This window comes from Electrona antarctica (genome assembly GCF_951216825.1).
Source record: "Electrona antarctica genome assembly, chromosome: 21".
Lineage (NCBI taxonomy): Eukaryota > Metazoa > Chordata > Actinopteri > Myctophiformes > Myctophidae > Electrona > Electrona antarctica.
The window spans coordinates 30686580-30706663 of record NC_136802.1 but is presented as its reverse complement, the minus strand read 5'-3'; the positions used below and the strand labels follow the sequence as shown (position 1 = coordinate 30706663).

Genomic DNA, 20084 nt, shown 5'->3' with positions numbered 1-20084 from the left:
GTTCCATAACATGGATCACAATATAATCCTCCTGGTCACAATAACCACACATGATGTTTGGACGATCAAAAATGTCCGTCAGTTTCCTGACATCCCCATATTGATTTCCCACGGGCCTACAGCAACCAGTGGTGGAAACTGGAAAGTATCTTGGGAAGTACATTTACTTAAGTACTCTACTTGGTATTTGTACTTTACTTGAGTATTTCCCATTCCCAATACTTTAACTTCTACACCACTACATCTCAGAGGCAAATATTGAATACTTTTACTCCACTACAATTATTTGACAACTTTAGTTACTAGTTACTTTGATTATTATTACAAAACATACACCACTTCAGCCCTCTATACATTTCGGCCATTGGAAAATAGTGGATCTACAAGCTCACAATGCGTTGCATCGCGACGTATTGTGAGCTTGTAGATCTGCTATTTAAAAACATATTTTAATACATTTGAAAACTTGAAATGGGACTTTCTGCATTAGTGAGTACTTTCTATACTTTTGGTACGTTAAGTAAATTGTGATGCCAATACTTTTGCACTTTTACTCAAGTACATTTTGAATTACGGAACTTTTACTTGTAACGGAAGTTGTACATTGAAGTATTGATGCTTTTACTTAACCCATTCTGTACGGGAACCCCTTTTGGGGTTTTAAGCATTATGTTATACTTTAACTACTGAAAAATGCAGATCTACAAGCTCATAGCACGGCACAGAGTGCCGCACTACGAGCTTGTATAGGTCTGCTATTTTTGGAAAATATATATATATTCAAAAGTTCAGAGCAAATGTTTTTAACTCAAATCTTTGCTTCTGGGGGGGTCCCTGGAACAACATATTTTCAGATGTTGGTCGGCGGCCAATTACCTATATTTTTGGGGGTCCTTGACATGAAAATATTTGAGCACCACTGACATAGAAACATGAGGTTTTTCAGAAAACTTTTAGGATTTAGAAGACATTTTTTAGAATCGTCCTCAGGTTTAAATGGGTAAAACAAATTGAGTACTTTTTTCCACCAAGTAACGGGCCTTATATACGACAGGTGTGCAAGTGTCCGGCGCTGCGGGGAGACGAGGTGGCCCGGCGGGCGGAGCGGCTGCGGGGCGCCATCACCTACAGCCTGCTGTGGTACAACTGTGAGCACTACGTCATGTACTGTCGCTACGGCACCGTCATGAGCTTCCAGACCTTTCAGGTAGTGGCAGCATATCATACACGTCGCACACAATTGAACCATTTATTTATGTCCACGCAAAGGAGATTCATATACACACACAAGGACACAAATATTATAGAGCACCGAAGTCCTGACTCACTGTCAGTAGAGGGCGTCAATCCACAGGTTCGTCTACTTTTTATTTGCATTGTAATCTCCATAGGGGGATTTTAGATCGCCTCATATAAGAACTGTGTTTGAAAAATAAACCGATCACCCCGTCCTTTTCACTCATATGGATATGAAGCATCGACTGAAGGTGGAAATGTACAAATATACCCAAAGAGTAACAAAAAAAGCGTTAGAAACGAGTGAAACAACCCAGATACTACTTTTCCGGTATAGGCTGCATCTGCCCGTCGCACAACAGAAACTGAATGTTAATTACGTTTATTTTTATTTTTATTTTATTGATATTTAATGTCTTGTGGTTAGTACGAGTCGAGTCACCACCAGTTGAGCTTACGTCAACGAGGAATCTCAGGAACGCAATGTGTTGACAGCTGGGCGTGACGTATATTAGCAGCGACATTGCCTTCATATGTAGTTTCAAGGCTTTTGCGGCCACATTCATTCCATTTTCTCCAGAAACTGTCTGTATCAAATATGAATGGACATCATTAACGACGCACAGCCACTCCCCTAGAAAGGCCGGGGTGGTCGGTTTATTTTTCAAACACAGTTCTTATATGAAGCGACCTAAAATCGGATCTCAATGCAACTAAAAAAATCACACCCGTGTGAACTGAGTGGGGGCAACTACACATTTATTGTTATGGTTACTGTACATTAGAACCAGGAAAGCATCTGTGTCATAAGTACTGTAACTAGACTATGTATGAACCAGTGACGTCACATACTAACCATAGCAACCATGCTCGTTTTTTTGGATGCTAACCATAGCAACCATGCTCGTTTTGGTACGAACAAACACGGGTACACGGGTACACGGGTACAAAGCCATTTGTTGGAGTGGTTTGCACCACTCAAAAATACATGAACCTGTGTATTGGCGCCATCTACTGAAAGTGACGTCAGACTTCGGTGCTCTATAGGTGCAGTAGCATTTCATTTACAAAATCATATGGCATGTGTTTTCAAGGTACAATAGAGGGTCGCAGTCCCGCCCCCGGCGAGCGGCCCGGAAGACAATTTCCAATTCATTTTTCCCATAGACGTTTCATAAAGTATTTATTTAAAGACATGTAAGCCTCGGGCAAAGCCAACTCGGATCGTGACAAATCATGACAATAAACACAATTGTTTGGGCCGAACACACACACACACACACACACACACACACACACACACACACACACACACACACACACACACACACACACACACACACACACACACACACACACACACACACACACACACACACACACACACACACACACACACTTTTTCCTCCTTTTTCCGCACACAAACATATATCAGACACACAAAGAAACACATTTGAACATCAGGTTTGCATGGGATTATTGAGGAATGTAGACAAATCCACCAGATGATCCAGGGGTCAAGAAGGGTCACACACGCTTGCGCTTGCGCGCGCACACACACACACACACACACACACACACACACACACACACACACACACACACACACACACACACACACACACACACACACACACACACACACACACACACACACACACACACACACACACACTCCTTGCTTTAATTAGCCCTAATCCTGCCTTGTTGCTGAATGAAAGGCTCCATTGTTTGTGTGAGACATTGTTCGTGGCAGAGACATTATTTTTGTGGTTCTGTCTTTTTTTGTTTTTGTTTAACACCCAAAGTGACGTGATTAAAACGATCCAAGGCATACGATCAAGGCATACGACTGTGAGAGAATGTTGATGTTGTTCTGATGATTGATTAATTGGTTCATTCATTCATTCATTCATTCATTCATTCATTCATTCATTGTATGAATATTGTAGGCTATGTATTTAAAGGACCAAGCCCGAAGGGACATCTTGGTCAGCACTCAATTGAAAATGCAAATTTTGAACAGGCATAGCTATAGCTTATGAACCGTTTCACTGTCAGCGATACATCTTCGATACACAAAATGTACGAACGTTTCTACACGTGAACTTTGGACCTATACGGACAAAAACTTGGGAGTACTTTTTAAGTAAAAGAATTAAGGTTTTATGAGCCAATGAAAAGTGCAGTTTTATTCTTCCATGTTTATGAAACTTTACAGTATGGTATTGGTAGAGGCCCTCTACCAAATAGCTATAGCAATCATTTAAAATGTTAAACTTTGAACAGGCATAACTCATGCCTCGTTTGGCCAAAAGCCATGGATCCTGGGTACACATGTGCCTTGACTCATGCCGAACACATCTGTCACTTTGACCAGTAATCTCCGCCCTCAGGATTTTTGAGACATTTGTGTGAAATGTTCTGCACACAATCTATGGACCATTATCTGAAATCCCAGTTTAACAGAAGTTTGTATGTGAAAATGTGTACAAAGAAGCAGCGATAACAGGCACTTTAAACAGGCATAACTCTGTCTGTCTGTCTGTATGTATGTTTGGGGTACGAACAGCTGCAATACCGCTGGGTGACTTAAAGTGGTGCTGTAGAGCAGCCTAAAAGGGCTTATTGCTTGGTCCCGTCTTATCGCTGCTTGCAGCTATATTTATTTATTTATTTTTGCATTCAATATAGCCTAGTTGATCCGATACCAATACTATTTAAATATCGGAAAAGCTACCGATACTGCCTAAAATACTGTTCATCAGTATCGACCAGTACATGCCAGTCTGTGCCATTCCCATACCACCATCATTTATCGCATGATAATTACGATATGTCAACGGACATTCCAGGCATCGGAGTCGGACTACTCTGGCATACTTTCTGCTGTTCGGTGAGGGAAAACAGGAGGGTTCTGATGGATTCTGATGGAAAACAGGAGGGTTCTGATGGATTCTGATGGAAAACAGGAGGGTTCTGATGGATTCCAGTCAACCCAAGTAGGCTAATTAATAAGGCGGTGGTTCTCAAACCTTTTCATGTCAAGGACCCTCAAATTGACATATATTAGCCCACGGACCCCCATTTGAAAAATATATGCCAGGGACCCCCATCAGAGATTGTTTTATTTTTTTATTTCAGTTTGATATGTGTTAGGCCACAGACCCCCCCACACGGGGCCCCCAATCTACACGGTACTCTGACAGTGTACGAATGGAACCAAATGGACCCATTAGGGTCCATTTGATTCCAATTGCACACTCTCTGAGTTACAGACACATAAGGGGTCCATTTGATTCCTAACTATCAATTTGACTGGGATCCCCCTGAACATACCTGTTGCAGGATGACAGTACAACTACCCCACCTCGTGGTCAGAGTTAGGTACTGACGTATACCTCCATCAGCGCCTGCCTGTATCCAAAGTGCTGAAGGTGAAGGAGTTTGATTGATTGATTGATTGATTGACTTTTTTTAAATTCACAGTATGTAAAATGGGAACATTCATGAAAGTGAAAGCACAAGTCATTACAAAAACTACTACGAGAATGAAACCAGGAAAAGCACTAATACTTAATTGTTTACATCAGGGTCCTCCATTGTCAATTAATCAGAACATTTAAAGATGTACAAATATACACTTCTATGAAAAACAGGAAATCATCATAGATACAGTTATACAAGTAAAACAAGGGAAAAGCATGTACAGTATGGGGAAAAAGGCTTTTGACTTTTTTTTTTCTTTACAGGGGCCAGTTTAGAATTGCAGACCTGTGCTCTTTGGGAGTGGTATTAAAGGAGTCTATAGGGATTCACATTTCTTAATGGCTGTTGGTAGGGTGTTCCACATTTTAGTGTTATATAGGAGCTTAATGAATTGAATCCCTTGATTGAGCCGAATCTGGGTTGCACATGGACCATGGTTTGTTGAACTCCCTCTGGTGTTGTGGGTGTGGACTTTGTTGACATTTAGGACGTATTTTGACAGGTACATGGATATCTTGGTGGTGTAGCGAATCTTGTAGACTAGGCCCTTTGCAGCCATTCCAGCAGCCTATCAAAATGGGCAGGGGTGAGGTGGGTTCTGGGAGTAAGGCCATGTAGTAGTGAACAAGTGAACATGCAACGCAACCCTGAACAATCCCTTTCTTTTATTTATTCGGCACACAGACCACCATTTGATGAGATTTAGCCTTTCAGATATGTTGTTATCGTTGAATACAATTTTGTTCACATTTCCATGCTGTATTGATGTGGTACCATAGGAGAGATAACAGGCCAACATTGATCAAAATATCAATATTCTCTAATTGTGTCAACTTCCTATAAACTAAGTAAAGCATATGTTTAACAATAATTTAACCCTAGAGTGTAAAAAGTAGACCTGTAAGGGTCTATTTGGTTTCAGTTTACGCTCAAGAGTTAAAGATCTAATAAGGGTCCATTTGGTTACCAACTCTCGGATACTCTCCATCAAGCTGAGGACCACCTGGAACCCAGTCTCAAGGACCACTGGTTGATCATTTGATCATACTAGCGTCACACAAAAGGGGCGGCGGTGGCTCAGGGGTAGAGTGGCTGGTTGGCAACCGCAAGGTTGCCAGCTCGAACACAGGCTCCCCCAGAGCTAGAAGTGTCCTTGAGCAAGACTCTGAACCCCTAATTGCTCCTGATGTGCTGGTTGGTGCCTTGCATGGTTTACGCTGCCATCGGTGTATGAATGTGCGTGTGAATGGGTGAATGTAATGCACAATCTATGGGCTATATAAATGCAACATTTACCATTTACAAAAGCATTTGCACCGCGTTTCGAGTTTTATTTTGATTCCAACAGTTTTGGACATATGAGGTTTTCACTCGACAGACACGATATATATCTTGATCCCCCCCCCCTCTCTCTCTCTCTAGTTCTGCAAGACAGTGAGGAAGTTGCTGCTGAGTCGTCGTCTTGCCAAGGCGGCAGCAATGTTGGCGGCGTGCCTGGTGGTGTATCACGGAGCGTGGTCCGCTGGCCCCGTCCTGCTCGCCATCATTGTGCCTTTCGTCTTATGGATGGTCTCTTAAAACACAGGTGGTTTTAGGCCACCCCCCCCCTATTTTTGTGTTCTTTCTGTATCTTTATTTCTTTAACCATATGAACCTATAAGGCGAACGTCCTGCAAAAACAGCAGAGGGGGGGGGGGGGGGGGGGGGGGGGGGGACATTATGTGCCAAGGACAGACCCCTGTGGAACCCCGGCCCGGGTCAACAAAGTATAGGGTTTAGGATATTTAGGCTAAAACAGAATAAAACTAACTGGCTTTATCCTAGCTTTATATACCATTGGTATGTAAAACTAACAGGAACCCATCATGAAATAATCTACTTTCTAAGTTTGGAGAAATTAATCTATAATGAAATAGCTGGAATACATTGTTTGTTTGTTGCTCTGTACATCGATCTGCTCCACTGTGTGCTATATGTTAATAAAAAAGAAAGTATGACTATAATCTTTTCACTATAAAGCACTTTGTTTTATGATGTTTGTAGATTTTATAGGTGCTTAAGACAGGGAAGCACCATAGCAATTAAGCACCATGGGAAGCACCAAGGCGACTGTGGCTCAGGAGGTAGAGCAGGTTGTCCAAAGATCCGTGGGTCGGCGGTTCAAATCCCGGCTCCCTCTGTCTGAACCCCAAATTGCTCCCGATGTGCTGGTTGTTACCTTGCATGGCTTCTGCCGCAATCAGTATATGTAAACCGCCTTGGATAAAGGCACTATATAAATTTACCATTTACTTCACTACATCTCAGATTAACCACTTTATTTTATACATAGAATATTTTGGCTGATCTCCAAGCAAGCGGGTGGCATGTGAGCGCTGCTATTTTCAAACATTTTAGTACTTTTACTTGCATGTTGGTGTCAATGTGGTTCCTTTCCTAACTCCTTGACACCTTTCATTGACCCCTCAACTCAAGTCGTCTAAGGTCAGGTGGGCTGCCGAAATAGACATTTATTTTATTATTATTTTAACTTTTCACATGATGCACTCAACCACATGTGTCGAAGCACGCACACACGTCGCACACGCACGCACGCACGTTTCTGTAGTAGTGCATTTATTTCCCACGTTAATTTACAATTTTACAATTTGTCTTACGACGGTGTCGCGCGGCAAACGTAGCAGAGCTACAAGGCCACAGCGCGTCACCTCCGCGACTTTCTGTGGGCTTGTAGATCTGCTAGGTTCGCTGGGCGACACCGTCGCACGGCGAAGCCGTAAGCACAACGATCCCGCCCACCGCGCCCTGCCCGTCCTCTGATTGGTCGAGTCTGTCTGTCAGTCATCCGGTTGCATCTTTTTTTTTTTTACAGTCTCTGCTGCTGATGAGAGAGGAACAAGTTTATTGACAGTAAGTTCTCGGGCACGCTTAAAATAGTAATTTAATAACAGAAATAACGGATTAAAGCCTTTTACCGACGGTCTCACCGCGAACGTAAACGTTGCTAATGTTAATTTGAGACATGTTAAAGTGAACTAAATCAACTAAAATGCATTATTCCTCACTGATAATTGTACCTGTCTGTGTCACATGTGCTCTGCTACTAAGCTAACCTGACTAGTTGGTTTGGCTAATCTATCTTTTTTTTCTTTATTTATTTTTCTTGTAAAACGAGCTATAGTAGCCTACTCAGTGGCGTAAAGTAATCAAGTACATGTACTCAAGTACTATTTTGAGGTATTTTTTGCAATTGTCTATACTTTCACTTCTACTCCACTACATCTCAGAGACAAATATTGTACTTTTTACTCCACTTAGGGTTGTTCCCTCACAATTTTTAAAACAAAACTGAAGACACATTTCTACAGAGAGACCTTCTTAACCCCCAGAACTTGACACCGTGTTGTTGTATTCTTGGTTGTAATTGTTGTGATGTTTGTGATTACTTGATTGTTTTAATTATGTTGTTAAGCACTTTGGAACATTGTTCAAAAATGTGCTATATAAATAAAGTTTATTATTATTATTTGAAAATTTTAGTTACTAGTTACTTTTTTGATTATTATTGATTATTTTAGTTTTTTGATTATTACAGAACATGAAAATAGCAGACCTACAAGCTCACAATGTGATGCATTGTGTGCTTGTAGATTTGCTAATTTATCCATTTTGATTTTAGACATTTGATTTTTGTGAAATGGGGACATTCTGCATAATGAGTACCTTCTACATTGTGATGCCAATACTTTTGTACCTTTACTAAAGTAAATCAGAGTTACAGATTGGTAAGGTATCCATTTGGTTCCAACTAAATATTATTTTGCTTGCTAGGTATTGGTTCCATTTGCTTCCATTTGTACGCTCTCTGGGGGCTGAGTCCGCAGTTCCGCACGCGCAGAATAGATGTAGAACAGTTGTTCTCAACCAGTGGTCCTTGAGGGGGTTCCAGGTGGTCCCCAGCTAAATGACAGAGAGTTGGTAACCAAATGGACCCTTATAGATCTTTAACTCTTGAGAGTGTAAAATTAATTCATTTTCAGGGCAAGACCCCATTTGAAAAGATATGGCAGGGATTCTCATCTTTTAATTTGAAGGATCCCCAGTTTGACATGCATACAGGTAGCTACTGACCCCCATGTAATGCCATTTATATGTGGGTCCTCATTTTCTTTTAACTTTTATTTATAAAAATCAATGTCAACTTAACTCTGAGAGAGTACAAATGGAACCAAATGGACCTGCAGGAACCAAATGGACCTGCAGGTCCATTTGGTTCCATTTGTACACTCTCTGAGTGCCAAAAGCCCTTGAATATGATGGCAGGGCTCTAGTAGTCTCGCGTTACCAGACTGTTGCCTCCGTGGTTTCCTAACGCTTCATCATACAGTCTGGGCCAACGGAAGAGCTGTCATGACTCATGAGTAAACTATAAAGCGGAAGTGGAGCCTCCTCGCCACTTCGTTTCGTCTTTACAGTCGTGCACATTTATCCTAATATAAATAGAAAACTTCTAAGCCTATAGCTTGTTGCTTAGCAGGAAAGGAAATAAAAAAATAAGCTCTAAAGATATTTTAAAATATACTTTCGTGAACGGAAATGGCAGCTTCCGTTACTCAGCTCATGGGGGCTATAGGTCTTCAGAGATTGTGGAATAGTTGTCTGGCTACGCAAGCCAAGGCTCTAGCAGTGATTCTCATTTTAATTTGAAGGATGCCCAGTTTGACATGCATAGGCTACTGACCCCTTTAATGCCATTTATATCTGGGACCTAAAAAAAATCATTTAATTTGGCTATTTATGAAGAATAATGTTACCTTTTTGCAATAGCAGTTCCAATCATTGTATTTTTGTCGCCACTCTGCACTGAAAATTTAACCATCACTACTCACTTTTTGGGCAAGTGGGCATGACCTTTGGGCATGTAGAACATGACCTATACTTTCTCTATACGGGCAGGTGCCTCTGAGACCTTGGTGTCAACCCCTGAAAGCCCGGGGGATTTGATTTCACTGCCAGTTTTCAATCATTGGCTTTTACACATTTTTACAAATATCCTTTTTTAATAACATTGAAATCTTCTGCCCAACCGTCATGTCCTTTTCCAGTCAGATGCTGAAATGGACGGCGTCGGCGACTACTTGGGTGACGGTGACTACTTGGGTGACGGCAGAGCCGTGGAGATGCCCACCAAAGAGGAGGCTCTCCTGGCCCTGATGGACAAAACCGGCTACAGCATGTTACAGGAGAACGGCCAGAGGAAGTATGGCGGACCACCCCCAGGTATGTGTGCACACGCACATGCGCGCGCGTGTGCGTGCGTGTGTGGGTGCGTGTGTGTGTGGGTACGAGCGTGTGTGCGGGTACGAGCGTGCGCGTGTGCGCGTGTGTGCGTGCGTGTGTGGGTGCGTGTGTGTGTGGGTACGAGCGTGTGCGTGTGTGCGTGTGTAAAGCAGTGATTCTCAAACTTCTTTCATTGCAAGGACCCCCAGTTTACAATGCATTAAGCCACGGAACCAAACGGATCCAAAACCCTTCACTTCCATTTGTACGATCTCAATCATCTAGCTAGGGCCCACCATGGGTTCACACGGAACGCACTTTGAGAAATGAGAAAAAGGATTATGCTAAATAGGAATATTTAAACCTCTGGGAAAGTGGATTCAAATAGTAGGCTACAGCTATTATTATGCCCGAGACAAATGTCTGTTAGCATTTCCATGAGATTTATACAATATATAATACAATCATTTATAGTACGTAAAAGCATCATGCAAATTTCAATTGCAAGTCAGTATACATCACTGTTTACCTGAAATCCAAGCTGTTGGCAAAACAGAACAAAACATGACAGGAACTTGGGGCAAAACAATACGGGTCCATTTGGCTTCATTTTATGCTCTCAAGAGTTAAAAAGGGTTAGCTGGGGACCACCTGGAACCGCCTCAAGGTCCACTGTCTGGTTGAAAACCACTGGGTTAACAGGTTGGGTTTGACTTTTTCCAGGCTGGAAGGGGGGTGCTCCTCCGCGAGGCTGCGAGGTGTTTGCGGGGAAGCTTCCCCGGAACGTGTACGAGGACGAGCTGGTGCCCCTGTTCAGCAAGGCCGGCCACATCTACGAGCTCCGCCTCATGATGGAGTTCAGCGGAGAGAACCGCGGCTACGCCTTCGTCACGTACACCACCAAGTAAGGGAGGGAGTGTGTGTACGTGTACGTGTGTTAGAGAGAGAGAGAGGGAGGGAGAGAGAGAGAGGAGAGATATGGACTCTATAGGGCTGGGTGATCGACAAAATCAAATATCACGTATCACCATAGTATATGTTTTGACCAAATACCATGATATCGATATTGTGACGATGATATGATGTTGTGATGATAATACCCCTATTTTCCTACATAAATAGCCAAAATTGCAGTTCTACAGGCAAGTGTTGAATTGTGAGTCTGTAGATCGGCAGTTTTTCTTTTGCTATTGTTATGATTGGGGGCGGGGTGGGGGGCACGCACACACACACTGCCTGACGTGAGTGTGTGTGTGTGTGCGTGTGTCTTTCACAGGGAGGCGGCTCACAGGGCCATCCAGCTGTTGGATAACTACGAGATCCGCCCGGGGAAGACGATGGGAGTGTGCACGAGTCTGGACAACTGTCGCCTGTTCCTAGGCTCCATCCCCAGGGACACAACCAAAGAGGAGATCCTGGAGGAGATGTCCAAGGTATAGAGCAGTGCTCTTCAACCCTTTTCATATTAAGGCCCATTATGTACTCAGCATTTGAGCCATGATTGACCACCATTGATGAGATTTCGCACCGCCGACCCAAAACTAAAGTTTTCCATGCTGTATTGATGTTGGTACCATAGGAGAGATAACAGGCAAACGTTGGATCAAAATAACAATTCCTCTACATATAATAGAGGAATAATACTTGGAAATCAACTTAAGTAATGCAGATGTTTAACAATAATGTTTAACTCTTGAGAGCGTAAAATGAAACCAAATGGACCCGTATGGGTCCATTTGGTTTCATTTAACGCTCTCAAGAGTTAAAGATATGAGGCTACAGGGGTCCATTTGGTTACCAACTCTCCATCATTTAGTTGAGGACCACCTGGATGCCCGTCAAGGACCACTGGTGGACGACACGCTAGTTGCAGTTCTAGTAGTTGTGCAAGTAGTTAGTATAGTAAGCCTTGCCGAGCCCTGAGGCCCATAATAGAGGGTATGCGCATGCTTAAAGTGAATGGCACATCGAGTGGCAAATCGAGTGGCAAAGCAACAGGCAAAGTGAGTTTAACATTGTTTAATGTTGTTTAATGCAATCAGATATGACTTTTCTGTGTGGATGTATGGGCTGTCAAGGCCAGAAAGTAGTGTTTTGCCACTCAGTAGGCGTTCTTGCATAACTTCCTGGTTTGATGATGATGTCACACGCATACCCTCTATTGGCCAGGAGCCTATCCCCTGTTTCCTTAGCGTAGTGGTTTTCAATCAAGGCCCATTCTTTATTTGGCATTTGAGCCACAGACCACCGTTTGATGAGATTTTAGCCTGTCAGACCCAAAAACTAAAGTATGTTTTGTTATCGTTGGATGAGGTGTTGTCCACAATTCCATGCTGTATTGATGTGGTACCATAGGAACAGGCAAACTTTGACAACAATCATTCTACATTCTCTAATTGTGACATCTTGTGAATTTAAATTAAATTAAAAATTAAATAAATATACAAGTTCATGTTCAATGCCATTTGTTTCCAAGTCATATCGTAGTAGGCTACAGTCAATAGTAGCCTGCTAAATAATAGGCTGTAATGAAAAGAGAGAGAGAGAGAGCGACAGAGACAGAGAGAGAGCTACAGACTGAGGGCCTTGCTACACGAGGACGTCTCGGGCTGTTCCCCGCGCAAGTTTGTGAACGATATAAAACTTTGAGACTGTTGCCTGATTTATGCTTCTTTCTTACCTCGGTTGTGTCAGAGGCTGATCTACAAGCTGACAACGCGTCTCATAAGTCATCAGCAGCATTTGTGTTCTTGCACATCGTGTAATGTTTTCTGCACGACGCACGATCGTGTGCCGAAAAATAATCCAGGCTTGTGCAGTGTCATGGCATTAATATATCATGCAACGGCTAAATTGGTCGTTTAGATTCAGATTGATTGCAGGCTAGCTGGTAGCCTACTCTCTCATCAGAAAGTGCAAAGCCATTGGTTGTGTTTCATCACGTTTTGCAATGCAAGGAAGGAATATATGGAATGGTAATCTACCAGGCAAGTTATATTAAAGCATCCTTGACCTGGCGGGTATTGGGGGATAGATTCTCTATGGACATTATAGCGATACTTTACTTACTTTTGGGATTGTCCGACCAAGTGTGTGTTTGTGTGTGTGTGATCAGCTGGCTATGGGCATTTACGGTCCCCCTCCCTTGCATCTGAACAGCGGCTTTCTCTTTCTGAGTCCCCAGGCAGAGTCACATTAGGGGTAAAACGACAGGGGCACAGGCCAAGATCGGGACACCCATATTGGTTTTGAATTAAGCGATATTACACGAGAGGGTGTGCACGCCTGCGGTGCCATAGGAACTTGCCGAAAGGTATCGCAGAAGTGCATTCATGACGAGAACGAGAACACCCTGTCGTGTAATATTGCAATTATACAACAGTTACCCTTAAAACTAACTAATAGCCGAAAAAATATATTTATTTAATGACAGATGTAGTCACTATGACCACACATGTTCCAAGAAACTAGAAACATATGTGCAATGCTGTCTCTGGTATTATGGGCACACCACTTCTATGCAGTGTTGATTTCGTCGACTGAAACTATGTTGAAAAAATGTCTGTCGAGTGTTGACTACCTTTTTCCACTGACGGAAACTAGTTAACTAAACAAAAGCTAAGTAATGATGACTAAAACTAAGACAAAGTATAATAATTGACAATTTCATCAACGAATAAAAAATAGCCTAAAATGTTAGGGTGTTGGAGAAGACTAGTGGAGAAGAGTTCCAGTAGAACTAAAAGACAAGTCATTTTATGTTTGGTTTTACATTTGCTCGGGTGTTGTGCTCTGAAAATAGCCAATCTAAAAGCTCACAATGCACTCAGGGGCCATATTATTAATGAGTGTAAAATGTATGGACCAGGTTGACTTGGAGTTGGACAAACCTAGCATCCAGGCGGAGCCCAGCCCAGCTCACGTGCTCACTGGAGGCTATGTATGGACCATATGCAGACCCCGGCCATCTTACCATAAGTTAATGGCAAGGTGCTAACAGGTGCAACTTCCCATAGACAGCCCATTCATCCAAACAGAAAAGTCCTATCTGATTATTACACAACGTCACACTCACCAACATTGCAGCAGTACGAAAAGCTTGAATTATTCTCTTTCTATCCTCAAAGTGTTTGTTTCATAAAAATCCACTGTGGACATGTTATGAGTTACTTTCTGTCCTGTGTTGCAGTTTGGAAGTGCTCGTTAGATCACTCAACTGCCCTGCGTTCCACCTGTTTTGAATTTGCACATAATGCAGGAGGCAGCAGGACATTGCTTTTCTGAAAACGAGTGCTTCCAAACTGGCAGATGGCAAGATGTCTGCAAATCAATCAAGTCAATAGCCCTAGAGTAAGACTTATTCGTTTGTTTTGGGTATATCTGCATAGTCAGAGCAACAAAGTGCACTGGCTAAATTAAAGATGACATCTAAAATGGGAGCTTTTCTTCTCACCAGAAATGTTGTTCTACCCTTCACCCTGCTCATGGTCTTGAGAGCCGTCGTTTCAATCACCACTCAGTCCAGTTGACATCCTAGGTTGCCGCAATCTGATTCCCAGTAATCGGATTTCATTTAGTTTCAGTTGTTTTAGGTAGTTGACTAAATCTACAGTCGATCTTTGTCGACAAAAATGCATGTTGGCGGGCTTTGATTATTTTACTTAGCCGATCTACAAGCTCACAATGCGTTGCAGCGCGACATCAGCTAATTTCGGTGCGTCGCGCTGCAACGCATTGTGAGCTTGTAGATCGACTATTTTCAGAGCACAACACCAGAGCGCAACCAGTCCTTTAGTACTACTGGATCTCTTTTCCACTAGTCCTTCCTCGTCGTAGCTTAGTTTTTAATTAGTTTCCGTCGACTACCTTTGAAAAAAGGTAGTCGACGGATATTTTTAGTCATAGTTTTAACGAAATCAACATTGTGTGTGTGTGTGTGTGTGTGTGCCAGGTGACAGACGGAGTGGTGGATGTCATCGTCTATCCCAGTGCGTCGGACATTTCCAAGCACCGAGGCTTCGCCTTCGTTGAGTACGACTCTCACAAAGCTGCCGCCCTGGCCAGGAGGAAACTCATCCCTGGTATTTACACAAACACTATTTACACAAGCAAAGTAATTGCGATTAACGATTTACTTTCGTTGGACATTGGAACATTATGAATAGATTGTTTTTGGGCTTCGTAATAATAAAAAAAAGTGCACAGGGAAGATATGACAAATAACTGAAATAGACCAATAAATGACTGGCATTTTTATTTTATTTTTTATAAATCTCACTTTTTTTTGTATGAACATTTCTCAACATGGACACGATTATGACGATTATGACAAAACAATTGCGATTATCTCAAACAATTGCGATTAGAAGATGATGTCGTAATTGTGACAACCCTAATTGTCTGTCTTCTCTGCCTCTTTAGTAGTTGGTCTCTCTTTCTGTCTTCTCTGCCTCTTTAGTAGTTGGTCTCTCTTTCTGTCTTCTCTGCCTCTTTAGTAGTTGGTCTCTCTTTCTGTCTTCTCTGGCTCTTTAGTAGTTGGTCTCTCTTTCTGTCTTCTCTGCCCCTTTTAGTAGTTGGTCTCTCTTTCTGTCTTCTCTGCCCCTTTTAGTAGTTGGTCTCTCTTTCTGTCTTCTCTGCCCCTTTTAGTAGTTGGTCTCTCTTTCTGTCTTCTCTGCCCCCTTTAGTAGTTGGTCTCTCTTTCTGTCTTCTCTGCCCCTTTTAGTAGTTGGTCTCTCTTTCTGTCTTCTCTGCCTCTTTAGTAGTTGGTCTCTCTTTCTGTCTTCTCTGCCTCTTTAGTAGTTGGTCTCTCTTTCTGTCTTCTCTGCCTCTTTAGTAGTTGGTCTCTCTTTCTGTCTTCTCTGCCTCTTTTAGTAGTTGGTCTCTCTTTCTGTCTTCTCTGCCTCTTTAGTAGTTGGTCTCTCTTTCTGTCTTCTCTGCCCCTTTTAGTAGTTGGTCTCTCTTTCTGTCTTCTCTGCCCCTTTTAGTAGTTGGTCTCTCTTTCTGTCTTCTCTGCCCCTTTTAGTAGTTGGTCTCTCTTTCTGTCTTCTCTGCCTCTTTAGTAGTTGGTCTCTCTTTCTGTCTTCTCTGCCTCTTTAGTAGTTGGTCTCTCTTTCTGTCTTCTCTGCCTCTTTAGTAGTTGGTCTCTCTTTCTGTCTTCTCTGCCTCTTTAGTAGTTGGTCTCTCTTTCTGTCTTCTCTGCCTCTTTAGTAGTTGGTCTCTCTTTCTGTCTTCTCTGCCTCTTTTAGTAGTTGGTCTCTCTTTCTGTCTTCTCTGCCCCTTTTAGTAGTTGGTCTCTCTTTCTGTCTTCTCTGCCTCTTTAGTAGTTGGTCTCTCTTTCTGTCTTCTCTGCCTCTTTAGTAGTTGGTCTCTCTTTCTGTCTTCTCTGCCTCTTTAGTAGTTGGTCTCTCTTTCTGTCTTCTCTGCCTCTTTAGTAGTTGGTCTCTCTGTCATTCGGCCTTATACTCACACTTTGCCCCGGTGGTTCTCAAACCGTTTTCATGTCAAGAACCCCCAAATGAATATGCCCGTGGTGTGATGTCAGAACAGGCTTAGATCCATATATGGAGATATCAGGTCCAGAGTCCGGGCAGAGGCTTTGGTGCTGGTTCTGGACAACCGCAAATGCATGCCCCACCCAGTTATTATTTATGTGTCCCTTGTATGCCCATATAGGGAGTTCTTTGTCAAGCATGCCAAATGAGGCTTTTGTGCTGGTTCTGGACAACCGGAAATGCAGAGTACCCGTTCCACCCATCTGTCTGTGTCCCTTTTATGCCCACATATGGAGATTTCTGTATGTATCTCTCCGTGTCCTTTTATTCCTATATATGGAGTTCAGTGTCAGGCATGCCCAAATATGGAGTGGTGTGATGTCAGAACAGGCCAGCTCCATATATGGACCATGGGCAGGGGCCCTGTCCAGAGCCCGGGCAGAGGCCTTTTTGGCCCAAATAAATAGCGGCAAGCTCACAACGCGTGGCATCGCAACTTGTTGCGAGCTTGCAGATTGGCTATTTTCAAATACCCATATGGTTGAAGTGGTTAAACTACTAATTTAGCAGAGAGGACCCCCCCCCCCCCTGGTTTCCAGCTGAACCACTCACTGCTTGTCAACTCCACCTGTCCTTGTCCATCTATCTTAACCTGCAGTTTCTCTCGACGTCCACTAGGGAGCAGCACACTACAACTTAATGTCCAGCAGACAGAGTAACGTGACTCTGGGACTATTAAAAACAACAACTCTGTGGGAAGCAATTGAGAGGGTGGGGGTTGTAATGAAAGAAGAGAGAGTGTAAATGAAAGCACGAGAGATAATGCCAGAGGGAGTGAAAGGGAGAGCACTTGAAGAGTAGCAATATTGTATGTAGAGATTAGAGGATGAAGGGGTGTGTGCGCGCGCACGTGTGTGTGTGTGTGTGTGTGCGTGTGCGTGCGTGTGAATTTGAACCAGTCTTGTACCCCTGACGTAGAGCCTCCGTAATACTCCCCCCTGCTGACAGACCGGTGCCGCTCCCCAGCCAGTAGGAGTACATGCAGTATAAGTTGTCACCGTTATCAATAACATTTTGGCCAGAAGTAGCTGATGCTACGAGCTTGTGCATCTGCTATGTTCGCCCCGTGTTCAGTGTTTACCCCCTGAATAGGGACACTATAGGGTTCATGTGGCTATAATGCTTTGTCTCAGTTATTAGATTTTAACAAAAGTAATTGTGTCCTTTGTGATATAGGGAGTAATGCTATAGTAGAATTCTAATCTCTGACGGCTTGTTTGTAAACTACGACTGTGGCTCAAGAGGTAGAGCAGGTCGTCCAATGATCCATGGGTCGGCGGTTCGAATCCCGGCTCCTCCTGTCTACATGTCGAAGTGTCCTTGGGCAAGACACTGAACCCCAAATTGCTCCCGATGTGCTGGTTGGTACCTTGCATGGCTTCCGCCGCAATCGGTGTATGAATGTGTGTGTGAAATTGTGAATGGGTGAATGTAATGCACAATCTATGTAAAGCGCCTTGGATAAAGGCGCTATATAAATGCACCATTTACCATTTACCATTTACTTACACTACAGGCGGCGACACTAAGGGCTGCCCACCTGCCCGTGGCAGGTAGATAAAACTTGTGGGCAGGTGGAGTTTGCTTTCTGGTTGCCCTGACGGGGCAAAGTGCTCGTTTGAGATGGGACGCAACCGTCTATAAACGCAACACGAGAAGACGAGACATCTGTCTCAACACCTGAACGTGGCCAGAGCGCTCCGTCTTCTGGACTGTGGAGTGTAACATAAGAGCACTGTTTACCTATATAATATGCTGTTTTCACTGTTGCTACACTAAACATGAAAAGGGTATCTTTGAAAGACAAAGATGCTTAGATCTTCAAAGACCAGACAAAAAGTGTCTGTCCTGATGAAGGTCTAAACTCTAAAGGCTCATACATAGTCTCATTTCCGAACTACAACATGACGTCACGAGCCGCGGTGAAGAGCAAACCACCGCCACCGCTCCAGCCCTTCTCTCTGTTTTTACTCACCACCGCTCAACGTTATTTCAGCTCCGGTGGTCACCTCACCACCGAAAATCCAGACTATGAATAGGCCTTAAGCGACCGAAACGTCGACTTAATAGATAGCATTTGGCAAGTGTCTGACAGTGTGCGGGACCTCTTCTTTCTCTTTCAAAGATACCCTTTTCATTATATGCTCTATTGCCCTACACACCTGTCACCAGCCTTTTGAGGTGTGCATCTGCCTTTTGCTATAAAGCTACACTAAACATAACAAGTGTGAACCCATAAGCATATTCATAGTAATGTAGGTATTTGGCATGAACATTGAGGTATGACATTTTTTTATTGCACAGCCCCAGAATGTACAGTAACTAGAAAAAGTGCCCCTCTGGGCACAGGTCTCCACCAGGATAGTGATTTTGGAAAAATGTCAAGTGGCATTTCTTCCTCAGCCTAGTGGGAATATGCATGCACAGTTTCACCACAATCGGTCGCTGTGTTAATGTTTTGCAGTATTTTGTACAAAACAGGCTGAATTCCTGAACAATTTGGAAGCCAATGTTAGCCAGTCAGGATGGAATATGAGAAAACAAACAGACCCGTCATGATCACATGACTATAGAGATCATGTGTACCGATTTGTGTGAGATTTGGATAAAATCTGAAGGAGTAATATCAAAAAAAATGTTTTACATAGATTTGGATAAAATCTGAAGGAGTAATATCAACAAATTGTTTTACATAACTCGGCCTCTTGGTGGCACTATAAAGAGCAGATGTGAAAGATTCAGGTCAAAGGTTTTTCCTTGGCCTCTAGGGAGTGTGCATACAAAGTTTTACACAGATCGGTGCAGTTGTAGGTAAAAACACAAATGGGCCAGTTATAGCGCCACCATAAAGCTGATGTGAAAATCTTCAATTTTCTTCAACAGACGGACATACTCATGCCTTCGGCTGGTGGAGACAAAAAAATGTGTTAAATTGAACGGTAATTCAAATTGTACCAATCATTTTATAATGGACAATTTACCTTGCCCGACGGGCAGTGCCTCAGGCTCTGAGACCTTAGTGTCTGTCTGGACTTATACGTTTCAGGGTTAAATATGCTATGAAGTTGCGGAATCTCTATTCTTTTTACACCTGCAACAGCTAGTTTTAATTTGAGTTTTTAGAATTCGCATCGTCGGTGTCGAGGCGGTCAGCTTTTTGTGGCGTCGATTCAGAATTATAATGATATGCACGCTCCACTCCGCCCCCTCCCCCCACAATATTTTTTCTCAATTCTGATCAAATAAATGATGGGGGGGGGGGGGGGGGTGTCCTGAGTTGACCATTTAAACAATGTGTTTTTCATGCTGAGGTGTATTTTCACACCCAACTCACCCAGTTTACTCACTAAAGTAGAGAAAATGAATTCTAAAGCAAGCAGCAAACTGTAGTCATCAGATCGAAGAGAAACAGGCAGAGAGATGAAGTGAGATCCCAGAGTTGACCATTTATTTCAGAAGTACAAGTACAACATGAAAGAAAGCTTCCCGCAGAAGCTCAGGAGCTCCCAGCACTGACCGTAGCCAGCT

The 20084-nt window shown here is 43.0% G+C and overlaps 2 protein-coding genes across 2 annotated transcripts in view; both read left to right on the top strand.

The window, feature by feature from the left end:
• Positions 1-6706, top strand: part of LOC306914330 (uncharacterized protein) — a 27407-nt gene extending 20701 nt beyond the window's left edge. Inside the window, exons 6-7 of the mRNA XM_079491327.1 lie at positions 1055-1207; positions 6148-6706. Coding sequence (XP_079347453.1) covers positions 1055-1207; positions 6148-6303 — 309 coding nt within the window. The 3' untranslated portion in view covers positions 6304-6706. The remainder of the gene's footprint in view (positions 1-1054; positions 1208-6147) is intronic.
• A 109-nt stretch (positions 6707-6815) lies between these two features.
• rbm46 (RNA binding motif protein 46) overlaps positions 6816-20084 on the top strand; it is a gene marked incomplete at both ends in the record, with an annotated part of 59411 nt that continues 46142 nt past the window's right edge. Inside the window, 5 exons of the mRNA XM_079491326.1 lie at positions 6816-6848; positions 9831-10005; positions 10729-10909; positions 11282-11438; positions 14957-15086. Of these exons, the coding sequence (XP_079347452.1) occupies positions 6816-6848; positions 9831-10005; positions 10729-10909; positions 11282-11438; positions 14957-15086 (676 nt within the window). The remainder of the gene's footprint in view (positions 6849-9830; positions 10006-10728; positions 10910-11281; positions 11439-14956; positions 15087-20084) is intronic.